This window comes from Hydractinia symbiolongicarpus, chromosome 10 (assembly GCF_029227915.1).
Source record: "Hydractinia symbiolongicarpus strain clone_291-10 chromosome 10, HSymV2.1, whole genome shotgun sequence".
Classification (NCBI taxonomy): domain Eukaryota; kingdom Metazoa; phylum Cnidaria; class Hydrozoa; order Anthoathecata; family Hydractiniidae; genus Hydractinia; species Hydractinia symbiolongicarpus.
The window spans coordinates 16,068,284-16,094,091 of NC_079884.1; the positions used below are offsets into that span (position 1 = coordinate 16,068,284).

The 25,808-nt window shown below is 37.4% G+C and overlaps 1 protein-coding gene across 3 annotated transcripts in view; it reads right to left on the reverse strand.

The window, feature by feature from the left end:
- Positions 1–25,808, reverse strand: part of LOC130612636 (protocadherin Fat 3-like) — a 46,840-nt gene that overhangs the window by 4,642 nt on the left and 16,390 nt on the right. For 2 of the 3 annotated variants that reach the window (XM_057433980.1, XM_057433979.1), the window contains 9 exons: positions 25,526–25,669; positions 24,524–24,880; positions 23,375–23,767; positions 22,679–22,861; positions 21,065–22,288; positions 19,630–19,740; positions 19,110–19,226; positions 18,408–18,557; positions 46–18,198 (listed from right to left, as the gene is read on the reverse strand). In XM_057433980.1, the coding sequence (XP_057289963.1) occupies positions 46–18,198; positions 18,408–18,557; positions 19,110–19,226; positions 19,630–19,740; positions 21,065–22,288; positions 22,679–22,861; positions 23,375–23,767; positions 24,524–24,880; positions 25,526–25,669 (20,832 nt within the window). Of the gene's footprint in view, positions 1–45; positions 18,199–18,407; positions 18,558–19,109; positions 19,227–19,629; positions 19,741–20,393; positions 20,880–21,064; positions 22,289–22,678; positions 22,862–23,374; positions 23,768–24,523; positions 24,881–25,525; positions 25,670–25,808 lie in introns of those variants that run through there. The other variant, XM_057433981.1, reaches the window with a different exon arrangement.

Here is a 25,808-nt window from a genome sequence, read left to right on the forward strand (position 1 = left end):
GACGCTTATTAACGATGTGCGCGATAGGAGAGATAAATTACTTACAGTCAGCATCTTCTGAATAATCAGCCTGCAAATCAACGTCGTACTCTTCATAGATCGCTTCAAAATGTTGCGTAATAGGTATGCTAAGTACAGGAGGCTTCGTTGTCATTACCGCTATTGTGCGAACAGTAATTCGAAGGGTGATATTGGCAGAGAATCTTCTTGGCATACCATTGTCTTGTGCTCTCAATATTAAACTATAAAAATTCTTCACGCTAGGATTTAGTGTAGCGTTTACACGGACTTCGCCTAAAGAATTCACTTTAAAAGCATTGTTTGTATTCCCATTAAGTATAGCATATGTTATTCTAGAATTTTCCCCTTTATCTCCATCATTTGCTGACACGACAGCAACTAACCGATCAAGTCCCGCAGTTTCTTCAATAAAAACATCTTTGGACTGCGTCACAAAAACAGGAGCGTTATTGTTTACATCAATAACACTGACTATGACCGTTGCTATAGTAATCTTTTTTGTATCCAGTGAGTTGCGCAGGACGACTGGAAATTTGTGTCTTGTTGAAATATCGTAATTAAAAGCTTTCTTTGTAGTAATAAGACCATTGTATTTGTTTATCATAAAAAAGAAACGTTCCTCCTCGTCTTCGATTGTGTATTCCACAGCTCCGTGCCCGTCGGGTATTTTAGCGCTAATGGTTAAAATCGAGCTACCAAGGGTTGTATTTTCATATATTGATGTACGATACACGCTTTGGGCGACCTGAGGTTCCTTGCGACCAGTAATGGTAAGGAACATCTGTGCGTCTAATGTTGCATTTAAATTTGGTGATCCATTATCACGAACAGAAACAGTGAAGTAAACCTGTGAAACATCTTTCAGCAAAGAAATGTTAGTTATGTTCATATAGCCGTCTTTATCGATCGAAAAAGCGACGTGGCTGGATATGTATGACAATTCTCCGTTTGAGCCTGAATCAGCATCTTTTGCAAAAACTCTTGTGACGTAAACTGAGTCCATCGACGTACTGACTTCGTAGACACCGGGCGAAAACACAGGGTAATTATCGTTTTTATCGATTACATTTACGCGAATGTGGATCGTTAAAACCTGTCGGAGTTGCTCGAAAACCGCAATAAGTAGGTTGAAAAATTGATGTTTTTCATAATCTAGCGGCCGTGCATTGCGAATCAGACCTGTGATGGAGTTTATGGTGAACACACCATCTTGGCAGCACTGACTCGTGAAAGCGTACGTTACATTTTGCCTACCAACAATATAGGAGGAGTTGACTTGAATGATGTTTTGGTTCGTCATGTTTGTTTCTTCTATGTTCACAACTAGATGGGTCGTGTTAAAAAATTCTATGGTATCGATAACATTAACACGCAGTGTGAACGTCTTATTGCTCCATAATTGCGGATTGCCACTGTCAGACACATTAAGATTGATAAAAAATGACCAGTCACCGACAACATCCTCTAAAGAGCGCGTCAATGAGATAACGCCTGTGAATCGATCAACTTGAACGTATTGATTATACTGGGTAAAATATTGAATTTTACCGTTACTTCCAGAATCTGCATCACTTGCTTGCATTGTGAAGAACTGAGTACCAATCAAGGTAGTTAGTGAAATATTTACTTCGTTAGATGATTTTAAAAAATATGGGAGGTTGTCGTTGACATCAATGACATTGATTGACACTTCAGCACATCCATAACGCGAGTTCACGCCTGTGTCAGTGGCAATAACAGTAAAAGTAAGGGCTTGCATGGTTTCATAATCTATTTCCGTTGAGTTGGAGATTTCGCCAGTGGTTGAATTGATGACAAAATACTGAACAACGGTGCTGTTTAATATGTGATATCTGACTTCGTCCTTTCTGTCACTGTCATTTGCGTCAATGAAGCGTGAAAAAGGCGTATTCTCAAGAACGTTAAACTTATATGAAGCTTGCACAAAAGTTGGGTTGTGTTCGTTCACATCTTTTACAGTTACTAGAACACTAAATCTATTTGCTGATAGCGCATTAGTTTGGTTGACAATAATTGTGAGATTGTAAAAGTTTAATGTTTCGAAATCCAAACCGTTGTTAATGTAAAGCTGTGTCTTGTTTTTTACTCCGAATACATCGTTAACATTCCCACCTTGTATATGGTAAGAGAACATATTTCCCATAAAACGAACATCTTCATCCTTGGCGATATCTACGAAATTGTAAATAACAGAACCAATCGGCATATCTTCTATTATACTAAGTAAAACTACTTTGTTTTCCAACACCAGCGGGTTGTCATCCATATTTTTTAAAATTATAATCACAGTAGTGTATCCGACTCGATAGTTCAAGCCACAATCTCTTGCTTCGATTACTAATGTGATAGTTTTATGCACCTCGTATTCGAGAGTAGCGACATTTCGTAGAACACCTGTACGCCTGTTAATTGCAAACCAACTATTTGCAGACTGGTATTTAATGGAATAAGAAATGCTGTCAGAAATGTCATCATCCACTGCGAGAAAGGGATAGGTAAATGCACTATTCTCTGCCATTGTGAATGTGTAATGCGATTGATTGAAAAATGGACTATGTTCGTTTATATTCTTTACTGCAACATGAATCTGGATCATAGTAGACGCATTTAGTTTTGGGCTCCCATTGTCATACACGTTGACAGCAGATGTACAAGCCTGCATGCTTTCATAATTAAGCGTAGCATTTAAATACACTTCTCCACGTTGTGTATCAACAGAGAAAATGCTGCAGTTATCAGTTCTCAGTTCATATCGAATTTCACCGTTACTTCCAATGTCAACATCAAAAGCGTGCAAATTTAACAACAACGAGCCGATTTGTGTCGTCTCGGGTACAGTCAAGTTATAATATTCTTTTGTCACTACCGGCGCCTCGTTAACATCTGTTATTGTAAGATTTATGACCAAGAACGCGTCGTACAGGCCATCTGTTGCCTTCACAACCATGGTAAACGTTTGGAATAAAGAATGATTAAAAGATCCATTTAAAATCAATATTCCACTCTCACTTATGGACACTGTTTCAACAGGGTTGACAATAGAATAAGTCAACGTGTCATTGTCTTCATCCATCGCCACAACTTGATATAAGAATTCGTTCGCGTACATACCCTCATTGAATGATAATTGAATTTGATCCGAAATGAAATGTGGTACACGCGTGTTTTCTTGCTTTACGTGGATGTCAAGTGTATGCGAAGTTAACAGCGGAGGATTTCCGCCATCCTCTGCCGTTATAGTGACGTCTTTGTACATTTTGTTCTTATGGTAGCTTAGTTTATTTTCCACGACAACAGCGTTGCCTTCCATTCTAAAATCGTCGGCGTTGCTAAGAATCAAACTAACGACGCTATTCTTACCACTATCCAAGTCTGATGTTGAAACATAAAACACAGTCGAATTTATTGGTAGGCTTTCTGATATTTCTATTGTTTTCACACATAAATGGAATTGCGGAGCGTTGTCATTTACATCAGTGAGAGAAACTGACACTGTTGCTATAGCAATGCCGTGTGCTGAATACGTATGTTTTGCGCTTACTGTAAATCTATAGTGTTGCCGGGTTTCATAGTCCATTCTGATTTTATTTTGAACGAAAACATTAGAGTGATTTTGGACTAGCAGGAAAATTGTTTGCATCTCGACGTCGACGATTTCAAACAAACAACACGGAAAACCGTGAGTATTGTCGACTGTCAACATCAAACTGAAGTTGTTATTTTCTTTGACGACTGTGGTATAAAGACTTTGGTTAAACATGGGTGGATTATCGTTGTTATTGCTAACACGAATAGTCACATTCGCTTTCTCTGCAGAAGATAAATTGTGGTCTAAAACAATGACTTTAAGTTCATGTCGCGTTTTATTCTCGTAATCCAATGTCCTCTTTACACTAATGATTCCTGTTGTTGAGTTAATTGAGAAAAACTCTGCGTCAATGGAATTATCATCAAATTTATAACGTAATTCTCCGTTAAATCCTGCATCAGGATCCCTCCCCCACACTTGCATTACAAACGAGCCAACCACAGAAGTCTCGCTAATAGTGACGTCATATGTTTCGGTAGGAAAATATGGCGGCTCGTTTAAATCGTTAACAGTGACAATGACTTCCGAAACGGTTTGAAACAGACCATCAGACAAGACTAGAATAAGTTTGTACACATTACAAGATTCGTAATCAACAGAGTCTGTTACATCGAGAGAGTAAACATTTGTTTGTCGTTTACGAACTTTGAATAAGTTTTCGGGACTGTGTAACTGAACCGTGATCTGACCGGAGTTATCCTCGTCAGTAACTGTAAAAGTATGAAGAGTTTGTTCAACATACACTCCTTCGTTGAGAGAAATTGGTGGTACTGCTGACATTCGGGGAGGATTATCGTTCACATTGATGATGTTTACAACACGGACGGAGCGGCTAAAGCGTTGAGGTGTACCTGAGTCAGTGGCGGTAATTAACAAAATATATCGTTTCGTTGTTTCATAATCTAAATGTTTCAGTAAAGTAAGTTTATTTCCGTCTTTGTAACCAAATACTCTACCGGGGTCTCCGTTTCTTATGCTCAAACTGATACGTCCGGCTGCACCTGTGTCTTCGTCCGTCACGCTCGTTACCGATATTACCGTATTTACCGGAGTTGACTCTAATATGTTCAACACAAGCTCTGGTGTTTCAAAAATGGGATTGTTGTTAACATCCGTTATTGTAATTTCAATGGATGCGAAATCGGTAAAAAGGCCGTCTGTGACACTGCATATAAAGGTGTACTTCATTTTTTGTGTGTATACCAATGCAGTGCGACTACTGATCCACAATGTATTATTATCTAGCCTAAAGGAACTTGCATCTGTTCCAGTTAGAACGTACATTAGTGGTTGTAGTTGGTCTTCGTCATCTGCATCCACTTGCAGTATGTCTTCAAAAGGAGTATTACTTTCATTAATCGTCTTGGAATATATTTTCTTAGTAAATCGTGGTCTTACGTCGTTTTCATTCTTTACTGTAACCACGATACTAACAGGTATGGAATTCGTGAGAGGCGGGTTTCCTTGATCTGATAAATATACTTTTAAATTATAACTTTTAGTTACCTCGTAATCCAAAGGAGATATAAGTCGAACTATTCCAGAAGCATCAATTGAAAACACACCATTTGAAGCGAGGGTGTATTGAACATTACTGTTTTCGCCAAGATCATCATCCACTGCACTCACAGTGTGTACGACGCTGCCCACAAAAGTGGCCTCAGATAAGATAACTTCTACAGTGGAACCACCCAAAGGTTTTGGTATATTATCGTTAACATCCAGAACAGTGACTATGACAACGGCTATACCTGTGCCATCGTAAGCAACACTACTTGCACCAACATTGAATGTATATTCAGCAGTGGTCTCTCTGTCTAAAGCAGTTCTTAAAAACACTGTACCATTACCTTCTCCAATTGAAAATACATCACTGAAACTGTTGTTTACTATGTGATACTTCAGTAAAGAATCTGTAGCTAGGTTACCTGTTGAAGCGGTAACTTGAACAATGTCTCCAATAACACCAGGCTCTTTAACGTGTACGAGATATTGTGGTTGATTAAATGCAGGCGTGATTGTTGCTCGATAAATAACCTGAATCACGACAGTAGCTCTATTTGTTGATACTCTGCTCGGCATAGTTGGATTATACGCCGATACGATTAAAGTGAAGACTTTGTTACCTTCTGCCATTAAAGATTTGGACACTATTATGTTTCCATTTGAAGGTGAAAGTCGAAAATTAAAACTATCGTTGCGCGACAAGATAATGTACAAAACACGATGGCCTACCGTCACATCTCTATCTATTGCCATTATCTGCCCGATGGAAGTGTCAATAGCCGCGTCATTTGCGATAGAAAATTCATAGTACGATTTCTCAAAAGTAGGATTGTACGTGTTTTTATCGATTAGATTGACAAATACAACTGCTGCAGCTGTGAGCCCAGTTCCGTCAGTCGCTTTAACAACTAAAACATGTCTCGTGTTGTTCGAATAATCTAACATTTTTCCCTCTGCTAGCGATATCGAGCCAGTGAATTGTTTGATGGTAAACAACGAAGAACTTTCTGTTCGTTCCAACGTATACACAAGTCGCCCAAAATTTCCCGAATCAGGATCCTCTGCAGATAATCGAATAATCTCCACACCAACGGTTATATCTTCGGCAACATTGATGGTATATGTAGGTGATTTAAATGTCGGCGACGTGTCGTTGTTTGGAAGGACGTTGACGGTAACAGTGACAGGACTTGATGTATGAGAAGAGACACCTTTATCAGACGCAACAACATTAAATGTGTACTGCTTTCGAACATCGTATCGTAGGAAAATCGTGTTTGTGAGAACGTTTCCGTTAAACGTGAACGGAACAGTCTCAATGACGTTATAAGTTAGTTTACTATTTATGCCACTATCATCATCACGTGCCATAACTTGACCAATCAAATTATTTGGCTGCATGTCATCATATGTATAGAATGTGTAGGCATTGTTTAAAAAGTACGGCGTATTGTCATTTACATCTGTCACTGATATGATAACAACCGTTTCAGCCTCCAAATGACCAGACCTCGCTTTTACTACCAATCTATGTTCTTTATTCTTCTCGTAATCTAGCTTTGTAAGCAAAACCACGGTACCAAGTGAATTGATAAAAAAATTTGAAGAGCTGTTGGAACGAACTATCTCGTATCGCACGGGATTCTCTGATGAAGCATTCACTGTTAGGAGAGTTTCAACCGGACTATTTTCTTCCACTGTAACCTCATATAAACTTTTCGTAAATACCGGAGCTATTTCCACGCTCGTTACATAAACTTCAATTACCGCGTTTTGCGCTGATGCCAAGCCGATACCGTCAGTGACAGATACATTAAGGACGTACAGAGAATTTTCTTTGAAATCTAATGTTCTTTTTAAATTCAAAACTGGACCATCTAGGCCAAATATACCTTGCTCATTTCCTGTAACAATGGAAAACGACAGTTTGGCATTGACACCCGAGTCTATATCTTGTGCTTTCACTGTGACAATATCCAAACCAGATTGAGCATTCTTGGACACCGTAACATTGTAGAACGTTTCCGAGAAAAACGGAGGTGAATTAACATCGATAATATTCAACTTTATTTGATGGAAACTTTTTCTGGGATTTTTAGCTGAATCGGTGGCTACGATAAACAAAGTATAATTTTGAAAGTTTTTGTGGTCTATGACAGATTTTAACAATATATCGCCACTGGTGTCACCGATGTCAAACACAGTATAGTCACCAACCCGTTGAAAGGCGTATGTCACTCGTCCATGTGAGCCATCATCAAGATCTACAGCTCTTACAGTTGTTAAAACCTTCCCCGCAGAGTCTGCTTCTGACACAGTAACCACCGAAGGAGTGTTAAGAAATACAGGCGAGTTATCGTTTACATCTAAAACACTAACAAAAACAGAAGCGTTATGTGAAGCAAAACGAAACGGATTTCCACTGTCACGAACTGAAACTGTTAAGTTAAATAAAGAAATGATTTCTCGATCGACATTTCTAGCGACAACAATGTATCCTTGAGAATCGATGGTAAAACTGTCTTCTGTGTTTCCATCCACGATCGCATATACTAAGGACTTTCCAGTAAAATCACTGTCTGAAGCCTTAACCTGCAACAGGGTCATTCCGACTAGCGAATTTTCAAACATGTCTTTCTCATATCTGTATGGTGAAAATACTGGTGGGTGTTTGTTGACTGGAACAACGTCAATTCTCAGCACTGTGTTTCCTTGAAGCTGTGGTGTCCCAGAATCCTTAGCAATAATTGTTATCTCGTGGCTCAATGCCAGAAATGGATCAAAGTTCGTCACTTGAGTGATCGTTCCATTCAAATTGTCTATATTTGCTGGGCTGTTTGTCTGTAAAATATGGTAGGTGATGTTACCATTTGATAGGGAATCTCCGTCAGTAGCAGTAACGGTTTCCAATATTGAACCAATAGGGGATGTCTCTAGTACACTTACCATATAAAGACGTTTCTCAAACTTTGGTGGATTGTCGTTGACGTCTAGGACGTTAATAATAACGCCAGTATCTGTTGAAATGATGGGAGGTGTGACACTGGTCGTTTTAATCGCACATACCATAAAAGTTTGTACTTCATAATCCAACTGCTGTTTTAAAATTAACATGGCGGTGTTGTTTGTGACGAGTAATTGGATTTTTTCGGTATGGGGAGTAACTTCATACAATACCATTCCGTTTCTGCCTGAATCAGCGTCATCAGCAATCAATCGAGCAAGGATTATACCTGGCTGCGTCGACTCGAGTAAAGATAACTCGATTCTGTTTGTTGATAATTTAAAAAGATTATCATTGACGTCGATAACGATAATTTTAACGTCCGTCGAAGCGTTCGCGCGGTGTATGTCGTTGGTATCAAAAACTTCAATGTAAAAATGATGCTCCTGTTTTATTTCAAAATCTAAACTTTTAACAACGAGAATACTGCCATTCGAATTTACTGAAAAGAGAGTCCGCATTACAGGTGGCAACAAGCGATAAGTTAGTGTTGTGCTGTTAGTTGTGGTCTCCACACGACCTATAATCCCTTCATAATTCTCTACCGTTTGAAAAACATATTGATCCATCATAAATACAGGCTGGTTGGAAACAATGTTTACCACGTTTATAAGAGCAGTAGCGTTATCCGTAGACCTGAGCGATGGCTTTCCGCCATCGTACATTTGCAATGTAAGAGAGAACTGTGTTGTTTTCTTCACATTTAAAGCCGCTTTTAAAATAATCTTACCGCTTGGTGACTCTACAGAAAACAATTCATTATTTCCATTCACAACCGAGAAGAAAACCTCTCCGTTTTGTCCAGCATCGACATCTGAGTACGACAATCGTAGAAATGTCGTACCAATCATTGTTAGTTCCGATATAGACACGTTGTATAAGGTATGCAAAAAGATAGGTGCTTCGTTTTTGTCACCAATATTTACCTGTACCAGAACAGCTGCTGATTGATTAGGATATCCGTGATCGGTAGCCGCCAACATAAATGTGTACTGAGATCGAGTTTCATAATCAAAAGATTGGAGTGCAGACAAAACAGCAGAGGTTGAGTTTAGTTCAAAGGGAAGATTTTCATCCGCTGATATAATTTTGTATGATAACACACCATTCACACCTGCATCGAAGTCGTTTGCAGTTATTCCACCAATACTATTTGAAGGAGGTTCGTTTTCTGGGATGGTAAGAATATAAGTGTCTGCGCTAAACTTGGGGGCATTGTTGCTTTCTACTAAATGCACCATAACAGCAATAACAGAGCTAGATATAGACGCAGTAGAAGACACAGCGGCTCCAAAATTTGTTCCTTCGATGGTAAATGCAAACACTGAAGGATCAGCGGACGTAAGAAGTCTGGTCAGCTTTATTTCTCCGCTAGTTTCATTAACTGAGAAGGGGACGCCACTTCCGTTGGTTGATATGACATATAATACAATTCCGTTCAACCCGGAATCAGCGTCCAAGGCTAACACAGATCCGATAACAGTTCTTACATTCGTACTTTTAATGACATTGATGTCTAAACTGGGTTTGGTGAAGACTGGCACATTGTCGTTTTCATCAGTGACAAAAATATTAACTGCCGTGATTCCAATCTTCGTTGGCTCATCTGCGTTTGAAGCTATTACTGTAAATGTATGCACGATGTTTTTTTCGAAATCTAAGACGCCTTTTAACGAAAGCACTCCCGTTGTTATGTTGATAAAAAACAGGTCATCACCTGTACTGTGTTGAAATTGAATTCGATACAGTATGGTAGCGTTGAAATCTTTATCAACAGCAGTAACTTGTAGAAAATCTTTGTTCAGTGGATACGATTCGGAAAGCGACACGTTGAAAACTGGCTTGGTAAAAGTTGGGCTATATTCATTGATGTTGACAATGTGAATAGATATTGTGGTAGTATCGAAAAAGCTTGTTAGAGAAGCGTCACTAGCGACAATTTGTAGACTATAAGAAGACTGGTTTTCAAAATCAAGCGAGGATTCCAAAACTAGCTGACCAGAATTGGAAATGGAAAATTTCTCGCCAATATTCCCAGAAAAGATATTATAGTCGATAATGTTCGTGCCTCCAAAATCTGGATCGGTTGCTTTCACAGTGAGCAGGTTAGTACCCGGAAGGGTGTTCTCTAAGATATCAATATTATACACCAACGATGCAAACGATGGAGGGTTATCGTTGACGTCATTGATAGCAACCTCTACAGTGGATGTTATTCCAAGCTGAACGAATCCTGAATCCACTGCAACGACTTTTAGCAAATATCGCGATTGCTTTTCTGCGTCGACCAATTGTTGAAGTGACAGACATCCACTTGTTTTATCCAATAAAAAAACCGTACTAATTTCACCCTCCATCGTAGATAGATAATATTGAATTGATGAATTTTCTTTATCTGCACTTGAGACACAGCCAATAATAGTGGAGATGTTTACGTTTTCGTCAACTGAAAATAAATAGTGCGTCTTGCTAATATTAGGTGGGTTATCATTTACGTTCAAAATTTGGATGATATAACTTTGCGTTTGTTGGAACAGTTGATCAGTGGTCCGAATAGTAATGTTGTGTGAAGCTTTCGTCTCATGATCTAGATGTCTCGCAACTACCACTACTCCAGTAGTTTGATTCACTACAAACGACGAATTGCGGTCCAATAGAAGATATTCTAAACTGTCATTATCTGCATCGTCGACACTTACTTGAAAAACGGTAAACCCGATGGGCACATTCTCCATGACGTCATAACTAAAAGGCGGGTACATAACAGGTGCATTGTCATTGATATTGACAACTTTAATGTCGACGAATGTTTTGTTTACGCACGGATTTCTCGCATGATCAGTAGCAACAACAATTAACCGGAATGAACGCTGGCTTTCATAGTCTAGCAACTTCTTTGTTAAAATGTTGCCCGATTTATAATTAATGTCAAAAAATGTTGTGTCCGCCAAAGTGTAGGTAATCACATTGTTGGGAGATAACTTATCGACATCTGTAGCACTAACTTGCAATACAGCAGTGGAAAACGGTGCAGATTCCAACACCTCCACCGTATATGTGTCGTTGGAAAACACCGGACAGTGTTCATTTACATCTTCCACAACTATGTTAAGAATTAAATTCTGTTGTGAAGACCGAGGAGGCACTCCATTGTCAGTGACTGCCACTTCTAAAGAATACGTTGATCTTGTTTCAGCATCAACAGGTTGCTTGAGCAGAACAACTCCTGATGTGGACAGTACTTCAAATGGATGTTCGTTTATTGTTATAATCGAGTATGTGATATCACCATTTGTTGTCAAATCGCTGTCAAAGGCTTCAAAATGCGCAACGATTTGACCAACATTCATGCTTTCCGGGATTGTTATATTTCTTGTTAAGGGTGCAGTAAACATAGGATAATTATCATTGACGTCAGTGACATGGACAATCAATTGGACGATCGCGTTTTGATGAGATGACATACTGGTAGCAATTACTGCTACAAAATGCGTACGTTGTTTTTCGTAATTCAGCTGGGTATGCAACGTTACTTCACCGGTATATTTATTGATTTTGAAACGTGACGAGTCTTTAGATGATTGAGAAAACGAATAGGTAGCATTAACGTTGGCAGCTTGAAGTTGTATTAAAACTGAATGACCGACCGGCGTACTTTCTGGTAAATTTAAGATATATTCACTCACAGGAAAGACTGGTGCGCTTTCCGCGGTAGCTACAACATTGATTAAAACGGTAGCTAAACGTGTACTATTGTTTTCACCATCGGATACTGACAGTATTAACGTGTAAGTTCTGATTTTTGTAGAGAAGTCAATAGTTTTTTTTAGGTATATTCGGCCAGTGGTATCAACACGAAACGGGTTATCCAAATTTTCGTTTTTGATAGAAAATTCGAGATTCGGAGTTACCATATCCAAGTCATGTGCTGACACTTGTGTTAAAGATGTACCAACATCAGTTTTCTCGGTGACGGTAACATTATAAATCACAGGTTGAAATTCTGGTGTATTGTCATTCATGTCGAAAATTTTGATCGAAACAAGTTTCGACGCTTGCAAGCTTGGCACACCTTGGTCTGTAGCGATAACTAAAACCTGTGTTGTTAAGTTGACCATATCACCTTTTATGGCGTCAATATCGATGTTTTGGTTCGTGAAAATACATCCTGTGCTGTTGATAGTGAAAAATGTGTGCTGGATTGGAGAAAGAGTGTATTGAATTTCACCATTTGTTGTTGCATCCTCATCTACAGCACTTACACATCCTACTAATGTGTTAACTGGTGTTTCTTCTTGAAATTCAAATGAGTATTTTAGTTGAGAAAACAAAGGACGATTATCATTAACATCTTCCAATCTCAGCTTGTAGGTCTGTTCTGTTTGTTCCATGTTGGTGTTTCCAACGTCCAACACTCGCACAATGATGTCATACATCGTCGTCTTTTCGTAGTCGAGTTTTTCGGTCAGGTATACCTCTCCAGTTACTTGGTTGATAAAGAATGGCAAAGTTTCCATCCCAGATGTTATTGAAAATTGATGACTGTTAAGGTTATCTGCGTCTTTAACTATTGGCTTGAACACTAGGTTACCAACTGAAAAGTCCTCTGGGATGGAGATATTAAAAGGACCAAAAAACTTCGGCGAATTATCGTTCACGTTTTGAACTGTCACAAGAATTTTAGCCGAGTATCCGCACAAAGAACTAGCCTGGTTGGTTGCAACAACAGAGAATTCGTAGAACTGTTTGTTTTCGAAATTCAGCGATGTTATCATAGATATATTTCCAAGCGCAGTGTCAACTTTAAAATATTTTTTTGCAAAATCTTCTGCAATACTGTAACGAACCAGCATATTTTTTTCGCTGCAGTCGTTATCAAATGCTTGCACTGTTATTATATCCTGAAGTTCAACATTCTCGGATATCGTTACGTTGTAGTAGTTGCGTACAAATACAGGACAATACGTGTTTTCATCCGAAACGATGACAAAGATAAACGCATTTGACTCCGCCATGTTTCCAGAGTCATCCTGTACACTTATCTCTAGCATGAAACTTTTCGTGGCAGAGCAATTCAAAGCCTTCCGTAACCTTATGACACCCACATTCAATCTCGATTCAATATCAAACACATCAGTATGGGTCCGTAAGGTGAAATTTAGTACACTAATAGCGTCTTGATCTTTGGCATGAAGAAGCGAGACAATTTGATTTTTATCTGTGGACTCGCTAATGTGAATCTCGTTTTGGTACGGCAGAACAAATCTTGGTGACTCGTCATCCATATCGAGGACATTGATGACGATTAACGCTACATCGTTGTCCAACGGAGTGTTAGTATTTTGAACCAAAGCTGTAAAAGTAAAACCCGATTGCTCCTCGTAATCAAGACTAACGAGTACTTCTAAAGTTCCATTTGGCTGTAACGCAAAATTTGTCGATGGCACCTCTAAGCGATAAAACAACTGCTTTTTCTCTGCGAAATGAACTACATCCAAACTAGATATAACATGAGGCAGGTCATTCTCACTAACGTTAAATATGTATTTTTTCTTTGAAAACGTTAGCGAAGCAGACGAATTGTGGTAGCTTGTTACGTTAATTAGCGCGTGTTCAGACGTAAACAAGGGTGGCACACCAGAATCTCGAACTGTCACGACAAGAATATGACTCTGCGTTACATTTGAATCGAAAGGTTGCAGTAAGATTATTTCGCCAGTGTCAGGAGTAATATTAAACCTCTGAATATCTCCCTGGACTAAAGAAAATAATGTTAAGGCGTTGTTTGCACTGTCGGCATCTGAAGCAGATACTTGTGTTACAACAGAAAATACGGGTAGATACACAGGAACAGAAACATTTATTAAAACTGAGGCAAAAACAGGTGCATTGTCGTTTTGGTCAGTGATGTTAATGGTTGCTATGACAACCGATGACAAAGAAGGAAACCCGTGGTCGTATGCTTGAACGGTAATCGTATATTGTCGCTTGCATTCGTAATCAAGTTCTTTCGTAGTTGAAACAAGCCCTGTGTTTTCATTAATTTTAAAAGATGGGTCTGGAAATTGGGAAATGATTCTATATGACACTACACCATTTAATTGCAAGTCCAAATCATTAGCAGCAATAGTAAGAACGGTAGTGTTAACTGGTCTGTTTTCAGGAATCTCAGCGTCATACTCCGGTCTGTCGAATAACGGTTTACGGTTGTTCACATCAATTACGTTGATTAAAATTGAAACGTTACTATGCAAAGAGGGAATACCAAGATCATAAACTGTGATCAACAAACTATACAATAGTACTTCGTCACTTAAACTACGGACGAGTTTCACATCACCTGTGACGGGGTCAACATAAAAACTCGATTCTGATGACTCGTGCAGTAGAAATCTGACTGCTCCATAGGTACCTGCGTCTTCGTCAATAGCTTTTAATTTTAACAGGGATACACCAACAGGAAAATCCTCAGTGATGTTGTGTACGGAATGTAAGACGACTGGAGTATGCTCGTTTACATTCGTCACTTCAACATGGACACTCGCGAAACCTATCAACTTAATGTCGCCATTATCCTCTGCCATGACCACCAGATTGTATGCTGTTTTTGTTTCGTAGTCTAGTGAAGATGATAACATAACTTCACCTGTTCTGCTGTTGATATCGAATGGAATCTCCCTGCTCACTATCCTGTATGTTAGGTTACGGTATATTTGATCGATATCAGTAGCAAACACCTTCCCGAACACCTTAGCAACAGGATAATCTTCAGGTAGTGAAAAATTATACAGAGTCTGATTAAACGTTGGTTTATTGTTGTTTACATCACTGACTTTAACATTGATGTTCATTTTGTTACTTCCAACGTTTCCATTAGAATCTGACACCATGACTTGCAGTTGATATGTCGCTTTCCCAATATTTAAAGGAGAAGACACCAAAATCTGTCCAATGTTATTTGATGAAATGATCGAAAACGGGGAAAGTACAAGTTCACCATCTAGCAACAGACTTGAGCTGGATTCAGTGGGTGTTGCAAAGAATGCATATGTTAAATTGCTTGCTTTGTCAAGATCTGTTGCTGAAACAGTAGCAACGATGTCAAATATCTTTGCATTCTCATTGATTGTTACATTCCTACTCAATGGACCAATGAAATTCGGTTTTTCATCATCAGTATCCATGACGTTTACGATCACTACAGTCTTAGCAACGTAGGTCTCAGTTTTTGCTTCAACATCCACGACATAAAGAGTGCGCTGTTCATAATCAAACAACACAGATGCGGACAAAACTCCCGTGCTTTCATTAACACGAAAGTTAACAGAATCGTTTAAATTTTTTAATTCGAATGTTACATTTCGTTCTGGTGTTGTTGATAGTTGCAATAGGAACCCAGGCGACAGATTTTCTTTCCTGGATACTTCATACGATGACTTCAAAAAACTGAAACCTGTGACGGCTATAACCTCTATGATTACGTTACTATATGCCACATTAGCCGCACTTGTTGCAGCCACCGTTAGATTATAAACATGTGTGTCTTGGCTGTTTAAATAATCGACTGTTGTTATAACACCGGACGAAGAATCGATGGAGAATTTATTATTATCGTTTCTAATCTCGAAAGAATAGTTAAAATGACAAGGTCCATCAAGGTCAGCTGCGGACACGGTTAGAACAGAAAAACCTGGAGGTGAAGATTCTATGAGTTTTGTTGAGTACAAGACTTTCGAGAAAGAGAGATTAACATCATCTACATTTAAAACATGCATTGAAAACACCATAGAGTTACACATGGAGAGAGGATCATTAAATCCAACATCGCAAGCCGTCACTGCCACGTCGTATCGTTTCTCCGATTCGAAATCCAACGATCTTGTTAATATCACCTCCCCGGTAGATTTATTGATGTCAAAAGGAAAGTTTTCTCCAATATTCAAGACTTTATAATATACATCACTGAATATTCCAGTGTCATTGTCTGTCGCTGAAATGATTGCAATGACTGTATTCACCGGTTGGTTTTCAAAAACGCTGATATTGTTATAATCAGACGAAAACACTGGTCTATTATCATTCACGTCTACAACTTGAATGGTATATTCCTTTGTGTCATTGAAGATTCCATCATTGACTTGAATGAGGAAGGAATAATTCTTGGTGACTTCATAATCTAGCGCTGTAATAACTGAAACTTTTCCCGTGCTAGAATCAATAGCAAATGGTAATACCACATCACTTGTATTTAGTACGCTGTACACAACAATACTGTCAGGATCAGTAGACATGGCTGTAAAAATGACAGTGGCAACTTCAGTGTTTTCCTTTACAAAAAAATTAAATGACCCTTCCAACACAGGTGGTACATCATTCACGTCTGCAACAACGATAATTACAGTTGCTGTTGCATTAAATGTTGCTGAGGCTGCATACAGTAATATATGATATTGTTTTTTCATCTCATAGTCAAGGGTTGCATTCAGCACAAGAAAAGTGTTGTTGGCAACAAAAAACTTATTAGAAGATTCACCAACAAAGTATGTAATTGAACTGTTTGCATCGTTGTCAGTTGCTGTTGCAATGTTGCCAATGATGTGTCCAACTGGTGCAGATTCTAACACGTTGAATGTGTAAATAGATTTGCTGAATTGAACCTGATTGTCATCAACATTTTCAACAATGATGATAACATGAGATTCGCTCACCTTTCCAGAGCTATCTTCTAATTTGATCTTCAATGTGTAGTTTCTCTCTTTTTCGAAATCCAGATGATCAATTAATATCAAAGAAGCAGAATTTACATTTTGTTGAAGGTTGAACCTGGCGTGTCTATCCATAAAGAAAACCAGTGATGACTTGTCAGCATCGAAGCCGTCAAAAACAGCTAAGATTGCACCGTTATCGGCGTTTTCTTTTACGTCGACCGTTATTGAAGACGGTGTTATGATTGGGTAATTATCATCGATAGGTTGAACACGGATAAACACATTACTAAATTGAGTGGTGCAGTTTTCGTTTATGGCTTCTACACGAAAAAAATAAGATGTTTGGTTTTCATAATCTAAATTTTTATGCAGCGTTAGAACTCCTCCTAAATTACTAATCGATGCTATCGGGTTTTCTGAAACGGAATAAGACACAGCTGTAGACGTTCCATCTCGATCGACTGCTCTCAATACCGAAATATGGTATGGCACAGTTTGATTTTCGAAAATGTCAAACTCATATAGAGAAGATTCAAACGCAGGACAGAATTCGTTATTATCTCTCACTTTTATCTCGACAACAGCGTTAGTCGTCGAAATCGCGCTACCACCATCAATGATAATGATATGCAGCTGGTAGTTTGACTTTGTTTCAAAATCCAACATCTTAATTGCAAAGAGATTACCAAACTTATCTATTCGAAATGCGCTGGATTCATCTCCAGCAACTATGATAAAGGTCAACTCTCCAAACGTACCACTATCTCCATCTATTCCTTGCACTGTGAGGAGTTTAGATCCAAGCGGGATGCTCTCACTCACCGTAATGTTGTATGTTTCTGGTGAAAAAAATGGAGTGTTATCGTTTACGTTCACGACGTTGATACTGACAAAAGTCGTCGCAAAACGGCGTGGTGACGTAGCGATATCAACTGCTTGTACAAACAGCGTGTAATGCGTGGTGTTTTCAAAGTCTAGTGCGCTTGCAATGCTGATCACTCCTGTTGTTGCATTGACTTGAAAGTCCTGAACTTGACCAAGAATACTGTATTGAAGCAGAGGAAACATCTGGCCTGGATGAATAACATTCAGTTGCAAGACTTCTGTACCAATAACAGCGTTCTCGCTTACGTTCACCGTGTAGTTAGACTGGGCAAACCTTGGGAAATTATTGTCGCTAATTTTGAAGACGTTCACAGTCGCGTATGCTCTAGCTTGGGATGAGAGGGTTTTAAATGAAACGGTTAATATCCAAGATGTTATGTTCGTAGCAGTTAGTAATCCCTCTGAATAGATCTTAAACGTTTCTAAGTCCACATCAGTTATGCCGAAGATGTTGTCAGTGTTACCTGAAAACAAATACTAATATGATAGCACGTGAAAATTTTAACTAATAGTTGACGAAAGAATTGAGAAGAGAATTTCCCACATCATTATCTTAAAAATCATATTTTAGACTTTCACTAGTTAAAAATTTTGTTTGTAAAACATAAATGAAACATCTTCAGTCAAGTTTTGGTTATTTTTTTTTACCACCAGGAACACACGATGTACTTACCACTTTCGATAAAAGCGTCTGTGGCTGCAACATTTCCATTCACGTCATGTGATGTCACTTTAAGAAATATCACATCAGTTCCAATAGGACTTTGCGAGCTTAGATACACAGTGTATACAGTGGGGTTTATGAACGGTGGAGTGCCAATAACTGAAATAAAAACCAACACCCAAGATCAACTTTCTGTATTCGCATATCTTTACTGTCAATAGGTTCACAGAATATAAAATTACTCTCATAAAAATCATGGCTTCGAAATTTTAAGCCTCGATTAAGCGATATGTCTTAATGTAAACCTGGCATAGGTAGCAAGCGAATAATACCTAAAACTTAAAGTCATTAATAGAAATAACAAATCGAATGAACCCGTAAAGTGTTTTATAATAGGTTATTAAAAAAATAGAACTGTATTTACATAGAAGCTTATCCCAGTGGCGCTTTCTTGTGTTGTAAGGCACAAGCAAAGTTTACTCACAGTGTTTTAGAGTAGTGTGGCAAGTACAACTGTCTTACAAATTACATATTATTCTTGCATTTAGTTTTTGCTTCCGCATAAAAGCGAGGCCGCAACAAAAGGCCTACCGGTGAAATAATAATCGATGATTCAGTTAAAAAATACAATTCATTCTTAAAGCTCGCTTGTTAGGAGATATAAAAATTACAAAATATTGTGAATGTGAAAAAAAATAACTGCACGCCTACCTGAGCACACATGTCCATTTCCCACATGACCGTCATTGCAAGAACAAGCGAATGAACCGTTTACATTAAAGCATGCAGCATTTGAATCACACGGAGAAGCCGCGCATGCGTCGAAAACTAGAGAAAAAGGAATCAATGAGTCATGCCAAACACGCAATTACATAAGAAAGGCTGGATGGTTATGGTAATGAGCTAAGCGTAAGTCACGTTAGTTGTTGACCAGCGGATAGATGTCCGCTTTAATATAAAAAAAAATCATATAAGTTACTCCAGCAGTACAAAAACCAACGCATGTTTTTATTGTTGCATCAAAAACATGATGAGAACAATACAGACTTTTATGTGAATATGCCTGCATAATTTTTTAAAAACGCCAACCAAAACGCTATTTTGGAGAACATCGCTCGCTTAATATTTATAATAAATATATTACTTTAGATAGGTGCCCAACACAAGAGTTAAGTGCTAGGAAGAAAAAAATGAAAGTAGACACGATAGTCGTGATGTATGACACACATACCAATGCAATGAGTTCCATTTCCAGCGAATCCAGCATTACATGCACAGGTAAACGATTCACCTTCACTCGGGACACATGTTGCGTTAACGTGACAGTTATGCTCAGTGCAACCTAAAAACACAGACAATCAAATTGTGCTATTTTTAGAGAGCGTTGTATGTGAATCTCCTATCAACGCTCGTGGTTGATTTTGATGCTCATACCATTAGAGTTAGTACGGAAAGTAAAACACGTCACAATAAATTGACACAGGATGACATTTCCATCAACATTTTGACAAAAACAAATCAAGCTCAATCTAGGTACATAAAAAACCACATTATCAAAAAGAGAGAAAAAAATGTGAAACCTTTGAAAATTTAAAGTTTTCTGCAATGCGTGACGAACTTTACAAACGTTTTCTTCAAACTCGTTTGTATATATTTATTTAGCCTGTCTGTTGATGTCATTTTGTCAAGTAGCCAGTAGTTACATTACAAAAACAAACCCTAGTGTGGTTTACGCTCGAAATACGACAACACAATTGCGACGCCGAAACAGCGTGTCCGACGTCGTACCGTAACTACTAGTATTAACAGACGTCGTGTTCCTACTTCGATGTTTCTCTAAACTAATTTGAGAACATAGTGTTTTTTTTTTGTTGTCACGAAATAACGTTTTAAAAGCTACAAAGATTCTTGATTTTAGCTGTCCACATCTAGGCATACATCCAAGTCTCCAACTATTTACCTCACGAAGTTGTGTCGATTTAAGAATGACATTACCTAAAGCAACCTCTCGGTTGGATCCAGTACAAAAGAAAAGGGCAAACAGCAGCAAGCGAGTAGCCATATTATACCTCTGTTATGATAAACAGAATTTCTCTCAAATCATAGTTAAATGATTTTCAGGATTAAAAATGACTATTTTGTCACAAGTTTGCTTTTTTGTTTGTTTACAATTCCACTATAAAAATTCTCAAGATAAAAATACACTGTGTAAAGACTAAAAGCGTAAGACATATAACCGTTGCATCGCATTAAAAATACGATGATGGTTTTTGTTAAAAATAAAAAAATAAATAAGAAAACATAGCAGGCTTACTGTAATACAATCATCTATTGTCAGATAAGAAATATACAATTCAGGCAAAGAAATGGATATTTTATAGCTTAATAAGTCTAATTAAGTAGTTGTTGTTCTGTTACCGTGGTAAAAGCGTTAAAATAATCAACTGAGAAATTCATAAATCATTAAGAAATAACGTCATGGCACCTTCCAAAAATACGAGGCTGTTATATTCAATACGAGGCTGTTATATTCGGTCCAGCTTACTTTGGTAGGTCATTGTAATTTTAATATTTGTAGAGAAGGATTTAACTTAATTTAAATCATTAAAGTTGTTAACTAATTAATTAGTCACTTAAAGACAATAAAAAGAAGAAAGATTACTCACCAATAAAATCAGCATGGATTTCTATCTGTTTGAAAGAGCACCTTTGTGGCACACCATGATCACAAACAACAACATTAACGGTATACAAACGTTGCGTGACTGCTTTTTTTAATTTGATCACACCAGTGTCAGCATCAATAGAAAATGGCGAGGACTGGTTTAACAAGGAGAAAGTCAGGTTCGCATTTTCTCCTACATCGCCATCTGTGACGTTGATTTTAAGAATGGGTTGGTTCATTTGAATATTATTTTGCATGGTATAAGTTGATACTGCGAATACTGGATCGTGGTCATTTTCATCACATACAGTTATGTTTATAACAAGCTGTTCAAGTGAAGCCAGTGCACCTCCTTGATTGTCTACAGTACCTATAACCAGACTGTAAGAGTTGATGCTCTCTCTGTCGAGAGGACGCGCATACAATGCTCCTGTTGTGTTGTCGAGTTCAAAATCGTTGTTTTCATTACCAGATAGAATTACGTAACGTTGGTCAGATGGAAGAGATGTTATCGTGACTACATGTTGTGGATTATTCTCACAAACTGTGAACGTTTGATTCTTTGTAATAAATAGAGTATGTGTAGAACCAACATTAAAGGATACATTAAGATATTGCACCGCATGAAGGGGTGGAGTACCATCATCAACAACACCTAGTAAGAATGACTGATTTAATGCTGTCCGTATTGAAATATCTTTCAGAGCATAAATGGCCCCTGTTGTGTTACTTATACCAAAATAGAGATTTTCGCTGACCAAGTAATACGTCACGCTGTCATTCACTGCATCTGCGTCTTCAGCTAGAACATGTCCAACAATACTTTCCGCCCTTATGTCAACACAAATGCTGATCTTGTATGTATTCATATCATGCAGAAATTGTGGAGGGTTGTCGTTCTGATTGAGTACTGTGATGTACACTGTGGCATTTTCAGGTGTGGCAAGAGCTCCGTAAGTTTTTGTGCCAACATGATACACGAAGGCACTTACCGTCAAAGTAAACTCCTGATACTGTTCATAATCAACAAAATAAGGGAGACGTATCCTTCCGTTTGTGTTGGTTATACTGAATGTGTTGTTGTGGTTGCCAGCAGTAATAAAGTAATGAACTGTATGACAGGTCTTGACTTTGTAAACTCGTGTTACGAGGATGTCCATATCAACGTTTTCAGTGATGGTTGCATTATATCTGATTGGTTCAAACCATGTCACGTGGTCCTCGACTATATTAAGCATACAAAGAACATTCAATTTTAAAATGATTTTTCAATAAAATTTGCAAAACTATCGTAAAGCAATCTTTTAACAAACTTGAAGTATAACAAAAAAAAATCAAACTACAAAGAACTCTAAGTAACATGGTAATTTAATGGTCACAGCCTTAAATATTCACGTGTCAACTTCCCACCTGTAACTTCTCTTTAAAATCTTATATGAACAACAGCCTCCAAGGTAACATTTCTACCCAATATATTTTCCCTTTTAATTAGCATTATCTTTTTCGACAAACTGATTTTATTCAACATGACAGGTACGAGATGTAACAAAAATCATGTTCTTATGTCACTTAAAGAAAGAATTTGTCAATATAAGCAACAGATTCGTTAGTATACCTGGACATCCAACACACGTATGTTGAATTTCCAACAAACTCTTCTCTCTCTTTAAATTATAGCATAATGATTGTTGCTCCCATGTTGGAACTGCAGCAGGAGTATCACAGCTTCTATATCTCGTATGCATATTACTTCCAAATAGAAAATTCCAGCTGCTCCATCCACCCCAACAGCCGTCGACTTTTACATAAGATTAAAAAGAAATAGCAAATAAATTATTCTCTTGTTACTAGCAGAAATTTACTAAATATTACATGAAACCAAATATCTCCACAATGCTCCTTTCTGATTGGGAAAATTTTAAATCACTGGAAAGAAGAAACCCCTCTAAATCGCACGAGTTTTTCACTACAACATAAAAATAAACATAAAATAATCTTGAACAGTTTTACAAATGAATTTACTAATAAATTCACGATCAAGAAGTTAGCTTCCTGATTCAAAGCAACACACGTGTAACAATGCTGAAGGGAACTCTGAAGACAGAACAGGTTTATTACAACGCATAAATAGACCTTAGTAATAGCAGCTATTTGAGCAAGTGCTTTAAAAATTCTATTTAATTCTTGCTCGTTTCCACTTAGGACACTAAATTTACGAAGCGTTTCACTAAATTATATTACTCATCAAAAACATTTTTATAAAATAAATAAAAACAAATAAAAGGTTAAAAAACAACAAAAGAACACCTACTTAGGCCATAAACCTTAACTTCGCAGATCTTTAGAGCAACATTCTGAGTTGTGCTGTATATTGTTAGAAACGCGCCTTTATACACTTTATTGTCTCTACAAGGAACAGTAAACGAGCTATCAACAGCAAAATTATTGGCTAAAATGCATTGCGGATCACTTCTGGTCCCTTTATTTCCCACATGTACATCAAGGGGGAGTGTGTCCGATTTAATGATTTGAAGGTGGGATACTTTTATCACTCTCCGTGGTAGATCAACCATGATCCAAGCATATCCTTCACTATCAGGATCTGCAGTAAAACATGTTGAGGCTGAGCCATCTGTCAAGTTGAAGAAATCAATTGTTGTGTCTGCAATTACCAATGCATCAGTAGCAGGTATAGCTGAACCATCTATAATTAACCAAAACACAGTGAAAAGTCAGTGAAAACATATGCATACAAGGGTTGTATTGCTCCCAACCCCAATAATTTCTTCAATTGATGTCACGTAAGAAAAAGATAAACCAATGCAAATATAGGTAAATCTTCTTGTATCCTTGTTTCTTGAAAGTAAAGGTTAGTTTTGGAAATTCCGTTACATACTGGAACATTCCTTTCCCCACTACGGTACTCTATATTTTGAAAGCCAACACAAATGATATATTTTTTCAACTACATTGGTTTACCTTACTGTCTCAGTACTCCAAAACATCATACTGTCAACACAAGTCTCATACTTTATCGTTCACATGCAGTGAATAAAAAGCGAAGATTTTGCAAACTGTTTTTTGTGTGTTTGCACAAAATTAGTGATAAACTGACTAAGTGTGACTTCATAAAAACTCAAGTTACGTCCAGTCTCTAGAAAACACTCAGCACTTGATGAAGGGTATACTGTGCATTTACTTTCCAATTTGCAGATTCTAAGAAAAAATTTTGCTCCTCAAACTTCTCAAGAACAATTTTACAGTCTCTAAAAAAACACCGGTTGAGAAACAGAGGCAACCCTACCTGCTGTACCAATCTTAGCATTTCAGTTCAACTCACTAAAGATGAATTTATTAGACTTTTGTATTCAATAACTGTTTTGTGCAATATAAATAGCGACTTTAGCGTCATCTACTTTAAACTGTACCACAATAACAAAAAAAAACAAAGTCAACATACTCTTAAAAAATCGAACATCGCATAATTCTGTGTTATCATTACCATGAGTTTGCAAGGCAGTAATTTTCATAAACTTTGCTGAAACACTGCAAGACAATATATGAGCAGTTCCTGAAGTCAAATTTCTTCCCACGTTGCAGTTGTTACGATTATATTTAGTTGGTGCAATGGCAATATCACTGAAACTCCCAACTATAACTGAGACATTTGCAATGGCCAGTGTGTTTCTGAAGTAGATGAGTATATACTTTTCATTGATTGGTGAACGGTGAAGATGAGTACACGATGTGTCATTATCAACAGATTTTTGAGACACTCCACTTGCACCCAGCAGAGTTACGCTTATTTCTCCGGTAGCTGAAATATCAAAGGAAAATGTGTAACTTTCATGATTTACAAGTTAAAATATAGAGACAAGGGCTTAACACATTTTAGAATATAAAAATCTAATAAAAAGCGTATAACCACTACAAATAATTTGAGCGTTTAATATTAACTCATATATCTCAGACATTTTAAGTGACAATCACTTCTTTGATGACAAACCTAACAATTAAGATTCAAATAGTGATGAAATGAAATAGTTAGAAAATTTACTATCTTAAGGGAAGAAATGGATGCAGAGAAAAATACTGTGTAAGAAAAAATATGGAATTAATGTTCGCGAATTAGCATTAACACAAACTTAAAGTCCGCATTTTTTATTTCGCATTCACTTTATTTGAGGTTATTAATTTACGATATTTCATTTAAAATTTTCCACAATTTTCGAGGTTCTATCAGCCAATTTTAAGTCTGGAAACTTCACTTCCACAAATAATTTATCCCCCTAAGGTACCCCTTTTTCATAAAAAATTACTTTCTTTTTCTTTCTCTCTCTCTCTGTTATACAATAAATGCCACAGCAAAACACAAAGACATTTCTGGTAATTTTTGATATATACCTTACTACTAAATGACTGTACCATGTGTAGAGGCTAAATGAACAATATATAAACATACTAATGCAAAATACTTCCGAAGAATTATCAAAATTAACCAGCTGGGTATGATTAACTGGGCAGCTACATGAATATGATCCCAGAGTATTGGTGCATATTACATTGGAACCAACACATGCATTTTCATTGTTACATTCGTTGATATCTAGGTTTAAATAAAAATTAAAATCAATGGAAAAATAGAAAATAACATCTATATTAAGTTTGAACGAATTATTTTATTTATAGTACAACCGTTTTGATACTGAAAAAAAATCTTGATTTTATATTTATTTTGACCTTTT